The sequence below is a fragment of the Arachis hypogaea genome, chromosome 1 (genome assembly GCF_003086295.3).
Source record: "Arachis hypogaea cultivar Tifrunner chromosome 1, arahy.Tifrunner.gnm2.J5K5, whole genome shotgun sequence".
In the NCBI taxonomy this organism is placed as follows: domain Eukaryota; kingdom Viridiplantae; phylum Streptophyta; class Magnoliopsida; order Fabales; family Fabaceae; genus Arachis; species Arachis hypogaea.
This window is the reverse complement of record NC_092036.1, coordinates 3,461,083-3,477,347: the sequence shown is the minus strand read 5'-3', so window position 1 is coordinate 3,477,347 and position 16,265 is coordinate 3,461,083. Positions and strand designations below refer to the sequence as shown.

The 16,265-nt window shown below is 36.3% G+C and overlaps 1 protein-coding gene across 7 annotated transcripts; it reads right to left on the bottom strand.

Annotated features, from left to right (window-relative positions):
* Positions 1–153: 153 nt before the first annotated feature.
* Positions 154–5,751, bottom strand: LOC112790787 (ribulose bisphosphate carboxylase/oxygenase activase, chloroplastic). 7 transcript variants are annotated; one of them, XR_011881201.1, is made up of 11 exons: positions 5,240–5,751; positions 4,601–4,610; positions 4,170–4,232; positions 3,678–3,791; positions 3,420–3,481; positions 2,923–2,977; positions 2,609–2,810; positions 2,282–2,410; positions 2,130–2,185; positions 1,106–1,198; positions 154–1,022 (listed from the first exon to the last, which is right to left on the bottom strand). XR_011881201.1 is itself a non-coding variant. In XM_072235680.1 (11 exons), the coding sequence occupies exons 1-11, from the start codon at positions 5,696–5,698 to the stop codon at positions 625–627; spliced, it is 1,263 nt and encodes a 420-aa protein (XP_072091781.1). In that variant the 5' UTR covers positions 5,699–5,749; the 3' UTR covers positions 154–624. The 7 variants fall into 7 exon arrangements, 4 of the variants coding, with proteins under 4 accessions (XP_072091781.1, XP_025689144.1, XP_025689133.1 ...); XR_003196907.2 differs by having other exon boundaries at positions 154–597; XM_072235680.1 differs by having other exon boundaries at positions 154–666; positions 2,304–2,410; positions 5,240–5,749.
* Between the last annotated feature and the right edge of the window lie 10,514 nt (positions 5,752–16,265).

The window sequence follows — 16,265 nt, the reverse complement described above, 5'->3', positions numbered from 1 at the left end:
TTGCAAAGCAAAATTCGAACTCTCAATACTTGTTTAAGTGGACAAGTGAATTGACTACTTGACTAATTCAAATTGGTTGTGTAGTCTTGTTTAATCACGATGAAAATTATGAATCACAGCAAAATATTTTATCAGTTTACAACACTTTTGGTATTGGTAATCCAAGATGGCTAGTTAAATCATTAAAAAAAAAGTTTCTTGAAGAACTTGAAATACATACTGTATTTTTCTCCCCAAAAGAAATAGTTGTTTATTTACCAAAGATAGGTAACCAGGGGAGAAAGTCAGAAGATGAACATATTTCATCAATCTCTTTATATAAACTAAACATTTATCATTGTTATACTAGTTACAAAAACAGAATTTGGTAGAGATAAATACACTGATCAGATCAGAGTTATTATCATTGCAACTTCAGAAGGGTTTCAGACAGATCCATTCATCATTCTTGATGAGTTGCACTGTTGCATCACATCGGCATCTTCTATATTATTCTTGTATATTCTTCATGTATTCCTTTGAAAGTTTAGTTTCCATTATTAACTGTTGTTCTTTGATCAGAGAATAACCTGACTCAACTAAAGCCTCCATTGTTTGCTATTCCATCCAAACACCGAAAACCTGTCAGTTTCCCTTTGCATTCGTTTGCATTAAGCAAAACAATGTCTAGAGAGAGGAATACAATGCTAAGATATTCAAGCAGATAACTCCTGTCTGACTCCAAAAACATTATCCACTTTTTTCCCTTTTTGAAGAATAATATTATCTATGTGGAACTCTATTTAACAAATGATAGGAATAGCAAGAAAATATTGTCAGTGAAAGAATTGATCTCACTTATCTGAGTAATAGAAAGAGATAGTCACAAAAAAAGACAAAAAAAAAAAGAGTAATAGCAAGAGATACAATATTAGTTATAAAATCATTAGATCCCAGAAAATCCATTACCTACTTAATTTTGGCTATGTTGTATCATTTTTAACAGAAAAATGAACATAAGCAATATTTCATCAAATGCTTATCTGATAAAAAAAAAACGAATATCCATCAGCCTTACAAGCATAAGCAGGACATTTCATGAGGTTCAAGGGTCTTATTAATTTACCTCTGGAGGAATAAATACAGGAAGACTCTGGTCCTTTTTTCTCTTGAGAAATTTCTTTCCAAAATTTTCAATGCCTCCAATATCTTCAATCCACTGAAATTTCACCAGAAATGTGTGTCTGTTAATTAATAGTGATTTTGTGGGGACCAAAAAAAAAAAAAAGAACCAAGGAGGAGGAGAAAAGTGAAAAGAGCATGGACATCTCTAATTTACTGCTATTTGCTGCATATGAGCTTAGGATTCATAAACACAAGGTTTATGACCAAAATGGTCAGGACTCTAATACTTGTTACTCCCAGTGTTCACAACTAAAGTTCAATCCAAGGTCATATGGACATAAGCATTGTCATGAACTCATGTTTTTAGATGAAAATATTTCAATAAAGGGTTCTATTGTTTAGAAACTGTCTCCAGACACATAGAGAAACAACGAGACAAAGAAAATAGATTCTTGTACTCGCGTTTCTGTATTTGCATCCTGTTAATACAAACATCGAACTCCTCTTTGGAAGGAGGAACTAGTATCAAACCAACAAAGTCTGAGAGACTTGATTATGACTTGATGATGCCTTTAAGCAACAGGGAACTATCTCATTACCTCTCAACTATACAACTCTTTTTCACATACCTGCACTACTAATTTGTAATACAGTCATTTGCTTAAAATAAAAAGTAGATGTGAGGTGCTAAATAGATATGCCTTCACACAAATTAAGGGTTCTAAATTCAGATCTTTATCCATATTCGTAACACAGATTGGGGAACCAAGGATTGTTTAACTCATAAGTTACCAAAAGGAGGGAATTGACAAATTTTGCTGTATTAATTTTGTCAATGTAGGAAACTTCAACTAATCATTTGTTTCATTGCATCTAAAGCCTATATACCATTAACATCTAATGGAATAATAAAGAGGATAGTGGGATAAGACTTCGTTTGTTGTAGTAAAGGAGAAAGGTAATTGAATTTTGGTACTTTGAAATGGAAAGTCAGTATCTTAATACAAATTTGGGAATCTGAATACCTTTAAAATAGATCTGTCATATGTACGTGATCTTAAAGCTCCATAGAAGTCCAATGCTGTCAATTACCATATCGTTTAAAAAAAAACAATGTCAAAGTGAGTTATCAGAAATGGAGTTGTCAACAGAAATGTCAAAACGTTTTAGGACCTACATGAGATGCAGATAAATTTCACCTTGATTAGGAAATGTGTTCACAATCCTTATTACTTCATCCTTAGGTATGCCATCTTTTTCATACATTCTATGAACGATATTCACAATATCTTCATGGTTAGGTTGCCTGTTCCACATTCACATAGAACATCTTAGGGAGCATTACATGGTTAAAATATGTAGCTTTAACAATCATGTCAAACATCAAAATATCTACCTGGAAAACCAATATAAAACTTAATACTAACCCTCAAAAATCAGAACTTTAATGAAATTCATGAATGATAAGTACAATAATCCTAGAATATGAAGGATGAAAACTTACCAATAGAACTTATCCATCCTGCCATCACGTATCAGTGGAGCATAAATAGTTGAAAAATCATTCCCTGTCACAATGATTGGAATTCTGTTGGTGACGTCCGATTCTCGCCAATCTTGGCCAATACTTACTCTTGTAGGATTGTCTGATAGATTCATAAGTGTCCCAACAACGATTTGATTATTGACTGTCATTTGAGTATTCCCTATACGAAAACAAGAAAATTATGTTCACTAGCTAACACTTCTGCCAAACAACTGCAACACTATGGAAACCATCAAACTGTAATGAACAAAAATGAGAGAATATTATATTACCAAATCTACCGAGGCCAGCATCAATATCATTGATCATCAAGCAGCTCATTTTTCCCTGTATCAGGCACAAACACAATAGTAGATTGCATCAGCAGATTAAAGAATTGCAACAACTTTTTTCCAATTTTATAGTGCAGCTAGAGCTATGAGGTAAAACTGGAATAAACAATTTAAGACTATTTTAGCCAAATTAGCAGAGCATTGGACTGGACATATCAGACTTCAGTGAGTCATGTTCAGCTTCCTTTCTTTGTTATTTACATTCAATTGATTGTGCATAACATCAGCATATGTTAAACATGAAGGCTTAATGCAACAATTCCACATTACCTCGGAAGATACAATCATAGCATTCAACTTCTTTTGAAAGAAAATAGAACATTATCTTTCCAATGCCAAATGTTCCATAATCGATCACATAAAGTATAAAGTATAATTTATAAAGAAAAATTTATCATAAAAAACCAAGACATACTGAAAACTTTAAAACTCCTAACTTGATTCTGGACCACTTGAGATGCCGTTCTATAGCGTTCACGAATCAGCTTTCCTGGCTCTCCTGTTAAGAAAAGTAGGATGGTGAATTCAAAGAAACTGTACATGTATATGTATTCATAATTATACATATTCTACTAAAGGTAAGAAATAATGAAAAATAAATATTATCTAGAATTTTCAGGTAGTTCTTCAAATATGTAGTGTTTGGAATAAGAAATTATTAATGAATGAAAAACTGTGTAAAAGAAACAACTTACCAGCCCTCTCTGATTCTAGTTCCCCAGCAGACATAATTACAGGTTCAATTCCCATGGCCTGAAATATAAGTTCTGTTTGAAATGATTTCCCTTGCCCTTTTCCTCCCCAGATACCTGAAAGAATGTGAAAAAAAAATGCAGGTGAATTTAAAATAGAATGAGGAAATCACTCTCTTTTATACATATGTTTTACCTTTTCACCCTGATTCAGTTTGAGTTGAGTAGTGTGAACTAATACTAGACTAAATAATCAAGCTAGGGAATATCAATATCACATTCCCAAGAAAAGAAAGTTTTTCTTTTTTAAGGAAAAGATAATAATCTCTTTGTTCCAAATATCTGCCAGTTTAAAATTTGGTACCTTCACTAGCAGCACAAACTGACTACAAATCCCAAAAAAGAAACTGTGTAGCCAATATTGTTTTACTTTATTTCGCATTTTACATAAGTTAACAGGAAGATTGATTTGTATTTTTTTAGTTTGTTATATACCTAGAATCAAAGGAACTTTAGTATTGAGGAGATGAGCAAGGTAGTTCTTCACAATGTGACATACTGCATACATAGGAAAAACAAATGTTACAATAATGTCCATCTTTGGGTACAATTATCACTTCAAAATTAGAAAAATTTAATAGTGGAGGAGCAATCATCATAAAGTCATAAACACTTGAGTTATTGCAAGCAACTAAGTGTAAATTTCCTTTAAACAAAATATACACTTATCTCACGGATTCCAGCATGAAGAAGATATATTCATATAAATCATAATAGTAATAGTACTATTGAGTATTGACTATTTTCAAGTCTGAATCACTTGTAGGAAAGAGAAAAATAAATGGTGTACCAATCTGTCTTATATTGCTTCAAAATGAATGAGTAATGAGAGTTTGTTGATGAAGACCCAGTTTCAGAGAACTTACCAACTTTGTCCTGTCAAAAGAAAGTCAAGAGAACCTGAAAAAATTAAATACCATCCAATATATAAAAAAGGAAACCAATCAACGATGAAGTGAAGGGATGACAATTTGGCTTGTCTAAGGTTAGTATTTATACTAAAATATACCGTAGCTGATTTAATATGTATATATCATTTTTTATCCATTATTTTATCTACTACTAAGGGGGTATGGTATGTACTCATGAGAATATGAACAAGAAAAATCTTAAAGGCTTCGTTGGTTGGTTTTTCCATTTTCAATGTTTTAATTTTGTGAACACTAAGTGAAAACATAAATGAAATATTGAAAATGAAAAGGCCAATGCAAATCAAATTCGATGTTTCTATCTTTTCTTTCATTTATGTTTAGAGAACCATGCTCCGTGATCACAAAATATCAACCATCGAATCAGTGATTCGTACAAAATTCATGTTAAAATACAGAATATACATTGAAAATTAGTTAAAAATATTTATAAACAAATACATTTGGTGAAGTACGTGATCTCTAAAGCAAGGTTCTAAAAATAGAACTTGACATTGAATTCAGAGATCTAAAGTCTAGAGTGAATCTTCGTTTTAGAGGATCTTTACTGAAAATGGCGGTTAGTTGGTTAGTTACCATGAAGAGAGGAGCAATGTAATAATCGCCCTGAAGGTACTCAAAGGACCTGGTGGCCTTTTGGCGATAATCAAAGACAATGTCGGAGTCCTTGCCGAGAAAATCGCCGACGAAGAGGGAGTCGATGACGCCGGCACGTTGGCCGACGGCGATGTTCATGTTATCGGCCTCTTTGCCGAGCCTGTAAAGATAGTCTCTGCCTTGTGCGTCTTTTGCTTCCCACGAAGACTGCTCAGACAGCCTCTTCTTCTTCTCCTCCTCCTTCTCACTGCCATCACTGCAGCACCGCACACACAGTTTTGCTCCCACTCTCAAGAAAGGTAACCGCTTCTTCTCGATGCGGATGCTTGTGTGGGCCGCACACCATCCTGATGGAATAGCAGCCATTGCACATTTGCACATAATTGGAGACTCATTCATTTCATTCTGCACAAGAAGTTCTTCAATGCCACGTGGCATCCCTCCTCGATCTTATCCCTATCCACTCGTTACTATTTGCCTGCTACTCCACTAATTCTTATGAAACCAACTTGCGAAACTACTCTCAAGAACTCGGATTTTTTATTTTAATAAATAAATTAAATGAATTAATTACGAATTTAAATAATTTTAAAAATTATTATCGAAATTCGTTGCTTTATTTTACTTTGTTTACTGTATAAATAAGATTATTTTACTCGTATCTCGTTTAGAGTATAAACGAGATAAGATACGTAAACGTAATACGTGTATATCTCGTTTATACGTATAAAGTCATCTCGTTCACCGTGTAAACGAGATATGTGTAAACAATTTTTCAACAGCTATAAAAGGATGTCTAACACTTGGGATTCTCCATATTCATTTCAAATCTTCTTCTATTCCGTTTTTTCACAAAAGGAAGGCAATAATGGCCAGTAATAGCGTATACATAGATTATGTGTGTTTACCCCAATTGTCGTATGAGAAATGGCGACAATGGGGTGATATTTGAGTGTGAGAATTCGATTCTGTTGCATACTCAACGTGTGAGTTTGTTGTCCGAGTTGAAGAGTTTGATATTGAGCAACCTTGGAGGCACCAAAATGAGGGAGGTTGGAAGGGTGGGTTATAGGTTGCTGGCATCGCTGGATAATGAAATGTTCCGGTTTCGACTATTTCGGATTATAGGGGACGAGCATGTGCGACTGATGTTCGACATCCATGGGAGAATCATGCGCGGAGCAAGTGATGGAGCTTTCTGCCGAGTTTGGAGATGTTGGTGGCGGTAGTTTTGTTCACTCGACCTACGTACAGGACGACCGACCTCTCGCACCACCACCTATTCATGTCGCCATTCCAGTGGAGGATATAGAGGTGGGTAAGGAAGACTCTGACGAGGAGTATGTTGCCGATAGTGACGACAGTGATTCTTCCGAGGGGGTGATGACAAGGAGTCTGTACCAGAGACGCCCGTTCAGGCAGCTGTGCGCTATTTTTGCCTCCCCCCTCCCCCCAACCCAATTCCAGCGCTATCCGATGTACCAAGTCACATGTTGGATCTGGACGCCATACATGAGAGAACTCCGTTTTCCAGCACGGGGAAGGAGGATTACAATCTAGAAGGTGGGGTAGAGTTTCGGGTCGGCCACAGATTCAAATGCCGAGATGCAATGATGCAGGGTGTGAAAAATCACAGTATTTGCCTGAGTGCAGAGTACCGGGTGATCGAAATCCGATCGACTAAAGTACCATATGCAACGCCGTTAAGTTGGAAATGGTTGTCCATGGAATCTCCGTATTGCCTTACGACAGAACCTCGGATACTGGTGAGTTCAAGATTTATTGAACTGTACTTAGTCATTTATGGTTTTTACAGATTACAGAGTTTCAATGCATACCACCTAAACATCGCTATTTTATTCTGTCAGAGAGGTTCGGAGGGAGGTGTTCACAGTTGTTTAGCACCCACCATGTCTCAGGACCATCGACAGTTGGATAGCAGTCTCATCTGTAAGGTCATCTTGCCGTTGATACAGTCCAACCCCTCTGTCAATATCCCTGTCCTACAAGGTACGGTCCAGCAGGGCTGTCACTTCAAATCCTCCTACAGAAAGGTTTGGATGGCAAAACAGAAGGCAATTGCTCAGATCTACGAGAATTAGGAGGAGTCATACAACAAGGTACCGAAGCTACTTCAGGCGCTGCAGAGTTGCTTCCCTGGGACTCTTTGTGAGCTACGGGCCGTATCGTACTACGATGGGCACCGATTGGTATGCAACTGCAGCATGTTCAATAAAGTATTTGGGGTGTTTCCTTCCTGTGTTGAGACATTCAAGCATTGAGGGCCGTTTGTTTCCGTCGATAGCACGCATCTGTATGGCAGATACGGTAGGGTGTTGCTTATAGTGGTGACACAAGATGGCAACAACAATATCCTACCTATTGCTTTTGTCATTATGGAGTCTGAGAGTACCGAGTCGTGGTCGTTCTTCTTAACTAATCTGAGACGCTATGTCACCCCACGGGAAGGTCTGCTTGTTATCTTCGACAGATCGCAGGCCATCATGGCTGCATTCAGTGCCGATGATAGTGGTTGGCATCCTCCGAGGGCGTTCCACGCTTACTGCATTAGACACATGGCCGCTAACTTCATGACTCGTTTTAAGTCAGCCGAGGGCAAGAAATATCTTATAAAAGCCGCTTACAGTCCAAAGAGGCCTTGAGGGGAGTGTTCCTGTCGATGGCGGACTGGGCTGGTCATTTCAACAAAGAGATATGGCTCCAACACTGCAACAGTGGTAGGCGGTTTGGTCACATGACTACAAATCTATCCAAATGCATCAATGCCGTCTTGAAGGGTACACGATACTTGCCCATTTCTGCCATCGTGCGCATCACATACGAGTGATTGCGGAAATAATAACAAATTTAGTTGCATATTTTTTACAAAATCTTATTCTGTAAGTTTTATTATATTTGATATAAAAAAAATTTAATTATAAAATTAAAAAGGGTAAATTAGATAGTGTTCCAAACTAATAGTTATCTAGTAACAACATAAGACAAGTGAAATAAAAAAGAGTTTTAAATTTCTACCAGTACCCTATTGCATACTAACTATATAAACTATATTCTACTTCTTCACTACTACCATAACCATAGCTACATACACACATTTATCTATATAGGATTTTTTTAAAATACAATAAATTAAAACTAACCGCAAAGTCGGCTGCCCTGTCGTAATGCAAAATCTCGTTCAGCCTGTTGATGTCTCTGTCGTTACCAGTTGGGTGCGCCATCGTCATAAGTATCAATTATATGCTTAGAAATGGGTAGAAGGGAGGAGAAAGTAGTTGAAAAGTTCAAACTAGCGCCCAGTCAAATGTTGTAAACAAGTTATATATATAGCCGTCACCAAGCCATATTTCGTTTACAATGTGGACGAGATGACTTTACACGTATCTCATTTACACCCATCTCGTTCACAGTGTAAACGAAATAAGGAAAGGCGACGAATTTTGGTAATAATTTTTAAAATTATTTAAATCGGTAATTAATACATTTAATTTTTATTTATTAAAATAAAAAATTCCTAAAAACTCACGTGCTTATCCTTGGAAGTATCTTCAATTGATAATCGAGAATTATTAAATAATTTTATATAATTTTTATTTTATTAACAAATTTGAAAAATAATAAAAATAATTTTTTTATTATTATATAAATTATTAAATAAAAAATTGTAGATATTGCCAGCAAAGTGACTACTTTATAAAGATGTTAAAATACATTTAAAAAATCCATAGAAAAGGATATAAAAATTCTCCCCATTAATTATTGTTTAAAGAAAAACATTATTCTTAGGTAAGCAGAAATTAATTAATTAATGGAAGTAAAAATGGTGATCTCCAGATATATTGTTGCATGGTGTGTAATCTATATATGTGGATCTGTTATAGTCAGTAACCTGCAAAATTCAGGTTATTTTTTGACTTGAACAAAAAACATAAAAGCTGCATGCAATTGCAAAACGTAGCTTGCGTTTGGCAGGGAACGAGAAGAAAGTCTCGAAACGTGTCCCTACCTCTTGCATGCAGACATAACCTACTACTTTGACCAGCTTAAAAATTATAAACGCAGGTTGTGTTTGGCAAGCCGGACATGCAAATCGCAAGTTGCGATTGACAACCTTCCCCCTCCATGCATGACACGTGTTGAAGAGAGTGATGCAGCGCGTCTTTAAAAGCAAAACGCAGGTCGTGAAGAAGTTACCATTTGACTTATACTATGGTGGTGAGGGTGTTTTGAGAGTGAAAGGATTGACATTGAGGGGTGAAAGGGGTAAGTGTGGGAGGAAGAACACAGTGAAGATTTAGGGTTTCAGTGAGGGAGGAAGAAAAAATAGTTCGTAATTTTACCTTATCTGAGAAATACATTATTAAATATCTGGATCATTCTCAATAGGTAAGTATTTTTTTTATTTTATGATGAATAAATATATTTATTTCTATGTTCTTTATTTATATTTTAACTAATAATTTTATTGTTAATTTTATTATTATTATTATTATTATTATTATTATTATTTATTAAGATAATAATACTATTTAATAAATTATCATTCTCTTGTTATTATTATTATTTTTTAATATAATAATAACTATAATAATTAATAGATTATTAACAGAGTATTATTTTTAAAAATTTTATTATTATTATTATTACTACTACGTTGTTGTTGTTGTTGTTGTTTGAATAAGTTATTAATTGTTATTATTTAGAATTTATTATTATGATTATTATTGTGATAGTTATTGTTGTCGCTGGTTGTCATTAATACTTTTATTAATGTTATTGTTAACACTAATTATAATTATGAAGTAATATTAATAATTATCATTTTTCTTTTTGCAGACTATTAGGAATTTGTTGTCTATAGAAAATTGGATTCGCCAGAGACTTTTAACGAGGTAGTGCAGTGACTCTAGCATTGACTGGGTTTCAACACGTTTCGCGAGTAGGCGAAATGAGAGACCATTCTGCACTCTTGAGTGCATTGGTGGAATGATGGAGGCCAAAAACCCACACGTTTCACCTTCCAGTCGGCGAAGTAACAGTGATGCTGGAAGACGTGACACATATACTTGGCATCCCGGTTAATGGGGAGCCCGTCACAGGTAGAATAGACAACAGTCACCAGTTTTGGAGGAGAACTGTATCGCTTGTTTTGGTCGGGAGCCCGGTCCGCAGGATCACTAGTTTTGTGTATTCATGCATAAAATTTTTGTTGATTGGTAGAAGAAGAGCAACCTTTAGAAAGCAGGATTAGTAGAAAATCGAGAGAATCGACCCTCGAACACTAGAGTGATTAGAGTGCATACACTTCCGGTGAGGGTTCGATGATCAATCCGTGTTCCCGACTTTCATGAGCTTTCTTCTTGCAGTACTATTTGAACTTCATTCTTGAGATTTGAATTAGTGGAATTCATGAATCATCACATGATCTAGCCCTACTTGTTCATATATTCTTGGAGGTTGATCTACTTTCAACCAAGTAGGTAGAAGCATTTAGCATGTAGTTGCATTCATATAGATAGGTTGCATTGCATAAGTCCTACCATTTTTCCTTCACTCTTTTGGTTCTCTTGAGTTTAGCATGAGGACATGCTAACGTTTAAGTGTGGGGAGATTTGATGAACCACTATTTTATGAGTTATTTTGGATCGAATCGGGTGGATTTTATCAACTTTACTCACACTTATCCATATGATTTGCATGTTTTTAAGTTTTCTTCCAAATTTTGTGCTATGATTGAAAACATGCTTCCTAGGCCTTTAAATTACTAATTTTTAATCCTCTCATATTACCATTCGATGTTGTGATGCATTTGTTGAGTGATCTCAGGGTTATAGGGCTGGAATGGCATGGAGGATGGAGAGAAAGCATGCTAAAGAGGAAAGAACACAAGAAATTGAAGTTTGGAGAAGCTGGTCCCGACGCGTATGCGTGGCGAGTGTCACGTGCCTCAGTAAAGGGAATACGCTGGGGACAATTTTTGGGCTGCTTTTGGCCCAGTTTCAAGCCCGAAAATGAAGACAAGAGGCTGAGGATGGAGCGGGGACAGACACTTTTCACTTTAATTTTAGTTTTTTGATTAGTTTTTGAATTCTAGGGAGAGAAACTCTTACTTTTCTCTAGGATTTTGGTTTTCTTAGTTTACTTTCAATTGGATCTTGAGAGAAACTGCTACTACCTTCACTCTTAGTTATTTTCCTTATAGTTTTCTTCTTTAATTCCTTTAGTAATATTTTCAATTTGGTTATCTTAAACTCATATTTGAATCTTGTTAATCTTGAATTTTATTAATGCATTGAGTTATTTCCATATTCATTGTTATTGCTTGTTTTGTTATTGTTGATAATTGTTAGTGGTAACTTGAATTAGATTATTTTCTCGCTTTCATCATGTCTTTTATCTTTGCTCACTAAGTGTTTGAGGAAATGTCATCTATGATCATGTAGTAGATTTCCTTGCTTGGTTTGGGGTTAAGTAATTGGAGCCTCTTGAATTGTTATACTAAGTGTTGATTGGTAATTGAAGATTGCTAATTAGCTTGAATCTCACAAACTCTAGTCTCTCTCATGAAGTGACTAGGACTTGTGAGCTAAAGTTAATTGTATTCACTTGACTTTCCTTCAATTGTTAGAGGTTAACTAAGTAAGAGCGATGAGCCTTTACCATCACACTTGGGAAAGACAATGAGGATAGAAATTCCGATTCTCACCCCTAACCAAGACCTTTTATATTGATTAATTGTCAATTCTTGCTAGTTATTTATTGTTCTAATTTCTAGTTATTTATTTTTCTTGCTCTCAACTTCAAAAATCCCAAGGAAATCCTAACCAATGATGTGTATCTTGTGTCAACTCCTAGGAAAAACGACTCGGAAATCTACTCCCGGTTATTGATTTTATTTGTGACACACATTTTAACTTTGACTAGCGAAAATCTCGTCGGTTGAGACTATACTTTGCGACGTTGATTTGGAAAAAAACTTTTTGGTAATTCTTGACCGACATTTATCCGCTTGTCAATATGGCCCATCGACAATATGTCTGCGAAGGAGACATCAATAGACTGAATAACACTTGGCACGTAGTTGGAGTGTTGGACTCTGAGGTTAGTAGTTTAACCTTTTTTATTGTTAGTTAGTAATAGGTTTAGATTCTTAGTCTTTAGTGACTTAGAATATAAGTATCTGTTACATATAATGTAAATGCTTATGTAGGTGTGTTATAAGTTTTAGTAATGTTTAGGGACAATTAATGGTTTAGATGTAATTAATATGTATTAGTTATCTGTTTTAGAAATTGCAAAGATCACGGTTACTTTTGCCACGCCGTGTGACACTCGGTCTCCTGTCGCCACCCATCCTATTGTCCTATATAAGGGAGGATGGATTTAGGCATGCAGTAGATTTGAGGGATTTTATGTTTGACAATTCTTTGATCTCTGCATTTGTCGAGCGGTGGAGGCCAGAAACCCATACGTTCCACCTTCCGTGGGGTGAGGCTAGCATTACACTTCAGGATGTTGCCTACCACATTGGACTGCACACTACTGGAGAGTCACGGACACCTGACATGGGAGTGGGTTGAGGATTTATTGGGCGCCAGGCCGCTGCCACAGTCGGAGGGAGGGAAATAGGGGTTTGCGGTCAGGATGACGTGGCTCAAGAACCGAGTGGCACATATTCCTAATGGGGCAGCCTCGGAGACTCTCCGTCAGTATGCCCGATGCTACTTGATGATGCTGATTGGGGGCTTTCTATTCACGGACAAGTCGGCTACACTTGTGCGTTAAGATGGCTACCGCTGCTGGAGGATTTCGATCGATACAGCCAGTTGTCATGGGGTCTGCACTGCTCTGTCATACTTATCACTCGCTGTGCATCGCAGCATCACGTGATGTGATGGACATTACAGGGTGTATACCGCTTCTTATATCGTGGATTTACCATAGGTTCCCGTATTTTAGTTCGACGGGTTACGATGTCGTCAGGTTCCCACTTGCTTCCAGGTATGTGTATGTTGTAATTAATTTGTAACTTACCATGTAATAGACACGTAATATAGGTTAGAATATAATTAATGAAATTCTGTAAGACTATCTTTGATCTATATAGGTTGGCAGGGTTAGGGCAGCAGAGCAGAGATCGTCATGATGGCAGGATGCTGAGTTTGCGTTGTGATATCGATACACTGACATTTAAGCAGGTATGATAGAGTCTGATTTATGTATTTTTTTTCATGCATTGGTATATTTTTTAATTAATGAATGTCCTTAAATGTTATGTCAACAATTTTGATGTACACCGTACAACGATGAAGAGCTACGTCAAATTACGCCGGACGGGCTCATGGGTGACGCAGAGCTTTATACATGAAAGGTTGTCGTCCCTATCGTTTGCTTTCACTTTGTCGAGTTCCATCACGTTGACAGAGTGAAGAGGCAGCTAGGGGGAAGCAGCACAGGCCAGCAGACCCAGTGAACGTCGATGAGCACCTTTTCAAGACGACCAGGGGAGATGACACCTGGCGGCCAGACCAGCACCGTGAGTGGTGCGACCTATTCAGAGGCCATTACCAAGAACAACACTTGGTTACCATCGATGGTCATCCAGACCTTCGCCCGACACAGGAGTACTTTGCCTGGTGGCAGCAATATTACAGAGTCATACATCTCTCCGGTGATGACATCCTGGCCAATTCCAGAGCAGCAGTCCCACCGACTGATATCCTCCATGCAGCCCCTAGTCACAAAGATGAAATACAGTTACCATGGGATGTCCCAGATCAAAGGTGACGGGTGAAGAGGCAACCTCGCGATGATGTCCAGAGGTTGAGTACGCATGACATGAGTATATATACCTGAAGTTGACATTCCGGATGCACATGTAGGGCAGTCGTCCGATGCATTGTTCACTGACCATGAGGCTGACGTGGCTACGAGGCTTATGCTGGGTACCTCCATCCCCAGTCACCACTCCGCTGATGTCACTGCTTGGGACTAGCCCCAGTTCGACATTGGATCCAATGTTGAGATAAACATCGATGAAATGTTCCAAATCATTGGGGCGACTGGTGATGCGAGGGATGACTTGGCCAGCCGTTATCACCACCGGAGAGAGGATACCAACTGGGACATCGAGCGGTGTATCCACACAGTATGGTTCAGCTCCTCCAAGGTGTTACCAGGCTCCTCTTCTACCACCACACCAGTCTGGTTCTACTCTATCACCCTACTATCAGCTCCATCTCTACCACCACCACCTTTGTCCGGTTCTGTCTGGCCACCACCTCCTACGCCTCCTCTCATGATTGTAACAGCTCCTCCACCACCACACCAGCGGCTACCATCCACTGCCAGCCAACCAGTTGCTCGTCCTCGTCCATACCGTCCTCTCAGGGTGTCTCGTCTTCCTGGATGTTGGACTGGACACCATTTGGATCCTGTCGCCGAACGGCGTTAGTTACCATTATTATTATGTATTTTTCTCATTACTTATGTTTAGATCTCCAGCAAATATATGACTCTTTTTAGTGCATAAGTCATGTATGACTGTACTTGTTTATCCATTTTGGTATATGCTTTTTTGCGAAAATATTGTAATGTTATATATAAAAAATGGGCCCGTAACATCGCGCATATCTCGGATGCACTGACCCAAATAAAAACACATGCGTATCTCGGATGCAGTGTATCCGATATATGCTTATGTTCATAACACGGTTGCACCCGAGATATGACTCGCAGATGCCGTATCATAGAACGGGGTCAATGCACCCGAGATGTGGCCATTTTGGCCAAAGACCCTCTGTGTCTGAAATATTACTGACGATGTATTTTGGTAAATTCTTCAACGTTTATTTATTTCGATACATACTATATTTATTTAATTTAAATAAAAAAAATTCCAGTTAGTGTTCAGTATTTTATTGTGTAAGATATGGTATGTGAAAATAGAAAATAAATGTGAAATGTGTGTCATGTATATTTTGTTGGGGTCTAGAACTTGTACTATAAAAAAATAGCAAGCTATATAAAAACAAAATCACAAGTGAAAAAAATAGAATTAAAATTAAGACTTTATACCACACACAATGTTAAATATAAATTTAATAATAAAAATAAAGTGGTAACATATAAAAAAATCCCTATTATAAATAGTTTTATTTTGATAAAAAAATCGTATAAACTTTTTAAATGGTTTTATTTTGATATAACAATCAAATCAATATTTCTCTATTTTTTTATATTAAGATGTAAGAAAATATAATACTTGACAAAATGAAATATGTTAATTATTTAATTTGGAGCTTATTCAGGATTAAGTTAAATATGTTACTGCTATTAATATCACAATGTTATTAGTAAAATTCTTAACTTCTATGTGGATTAAAAAAATTAATCCTAACAATTAAATTTAAAAAAATTAAAAAAAAAAGTACCAACTAAATAAATAATATAGAAATAAAATAATTTATTTTGTAGATTAGATTAGAACTTTTTTATTTTATTTATTTTATTTTTGTTTAAAGTAGTAAGTCCATTATAAAAAAATTTAATAAATAACTTAATTTTAATTCATGTCACAAATTAATTAAGTTAAGTTAGTCTAGTTATTAGTTCATTAATTCGTATTGAAGATTTAAATTTCATCTTGTGCATGACGATAGATTAGTCATAACGATGAATTAGTTCTTGGCCTACCCGAATAAAGGATCCAGCGAAAAACCAAAACAAATTCTATATACCCCAACATAAGAGAGAATATACTTGTTGCTCATATACCATTTATAAACATGTGTATAATTCGCTACAGGATGCAGCGAATTACCTTAGAGAATATATTAACATAATCTGTGACTGTCTATAGCAATTTCTGATCATTTACATGCTGTATGAAAACCGCACTAGCCTACAACAATTTCTGTTATTATATCAACCTTCAAAAGATGGGATTATAGTTTCATAAAAGAGAAATGCTACTTGTAAGATT

Coding starts and splice junctions, on each gene's coding strand:
- LOC112790787 (XM_025833348.2), bottom strand. CDS start 5,698: ATGCCACGTGGCATTGAAGAACTTCTTGTGCAGAATGAAATGAATGAG. Junction 2,811..2,922: donor TGCTGGCCTCGGTAGATTTG/GTAATATAATAT, acceptor GTTTTCGTATAG/GGAATACTCAAATGACAGTC. Junction 1,199..2,129: donor ATGACAGATCTATTTTAAAG/GTATTCAGATTC, acceptor GTGAAATTTCAG/TGGATTGAAGATATTGGAGG.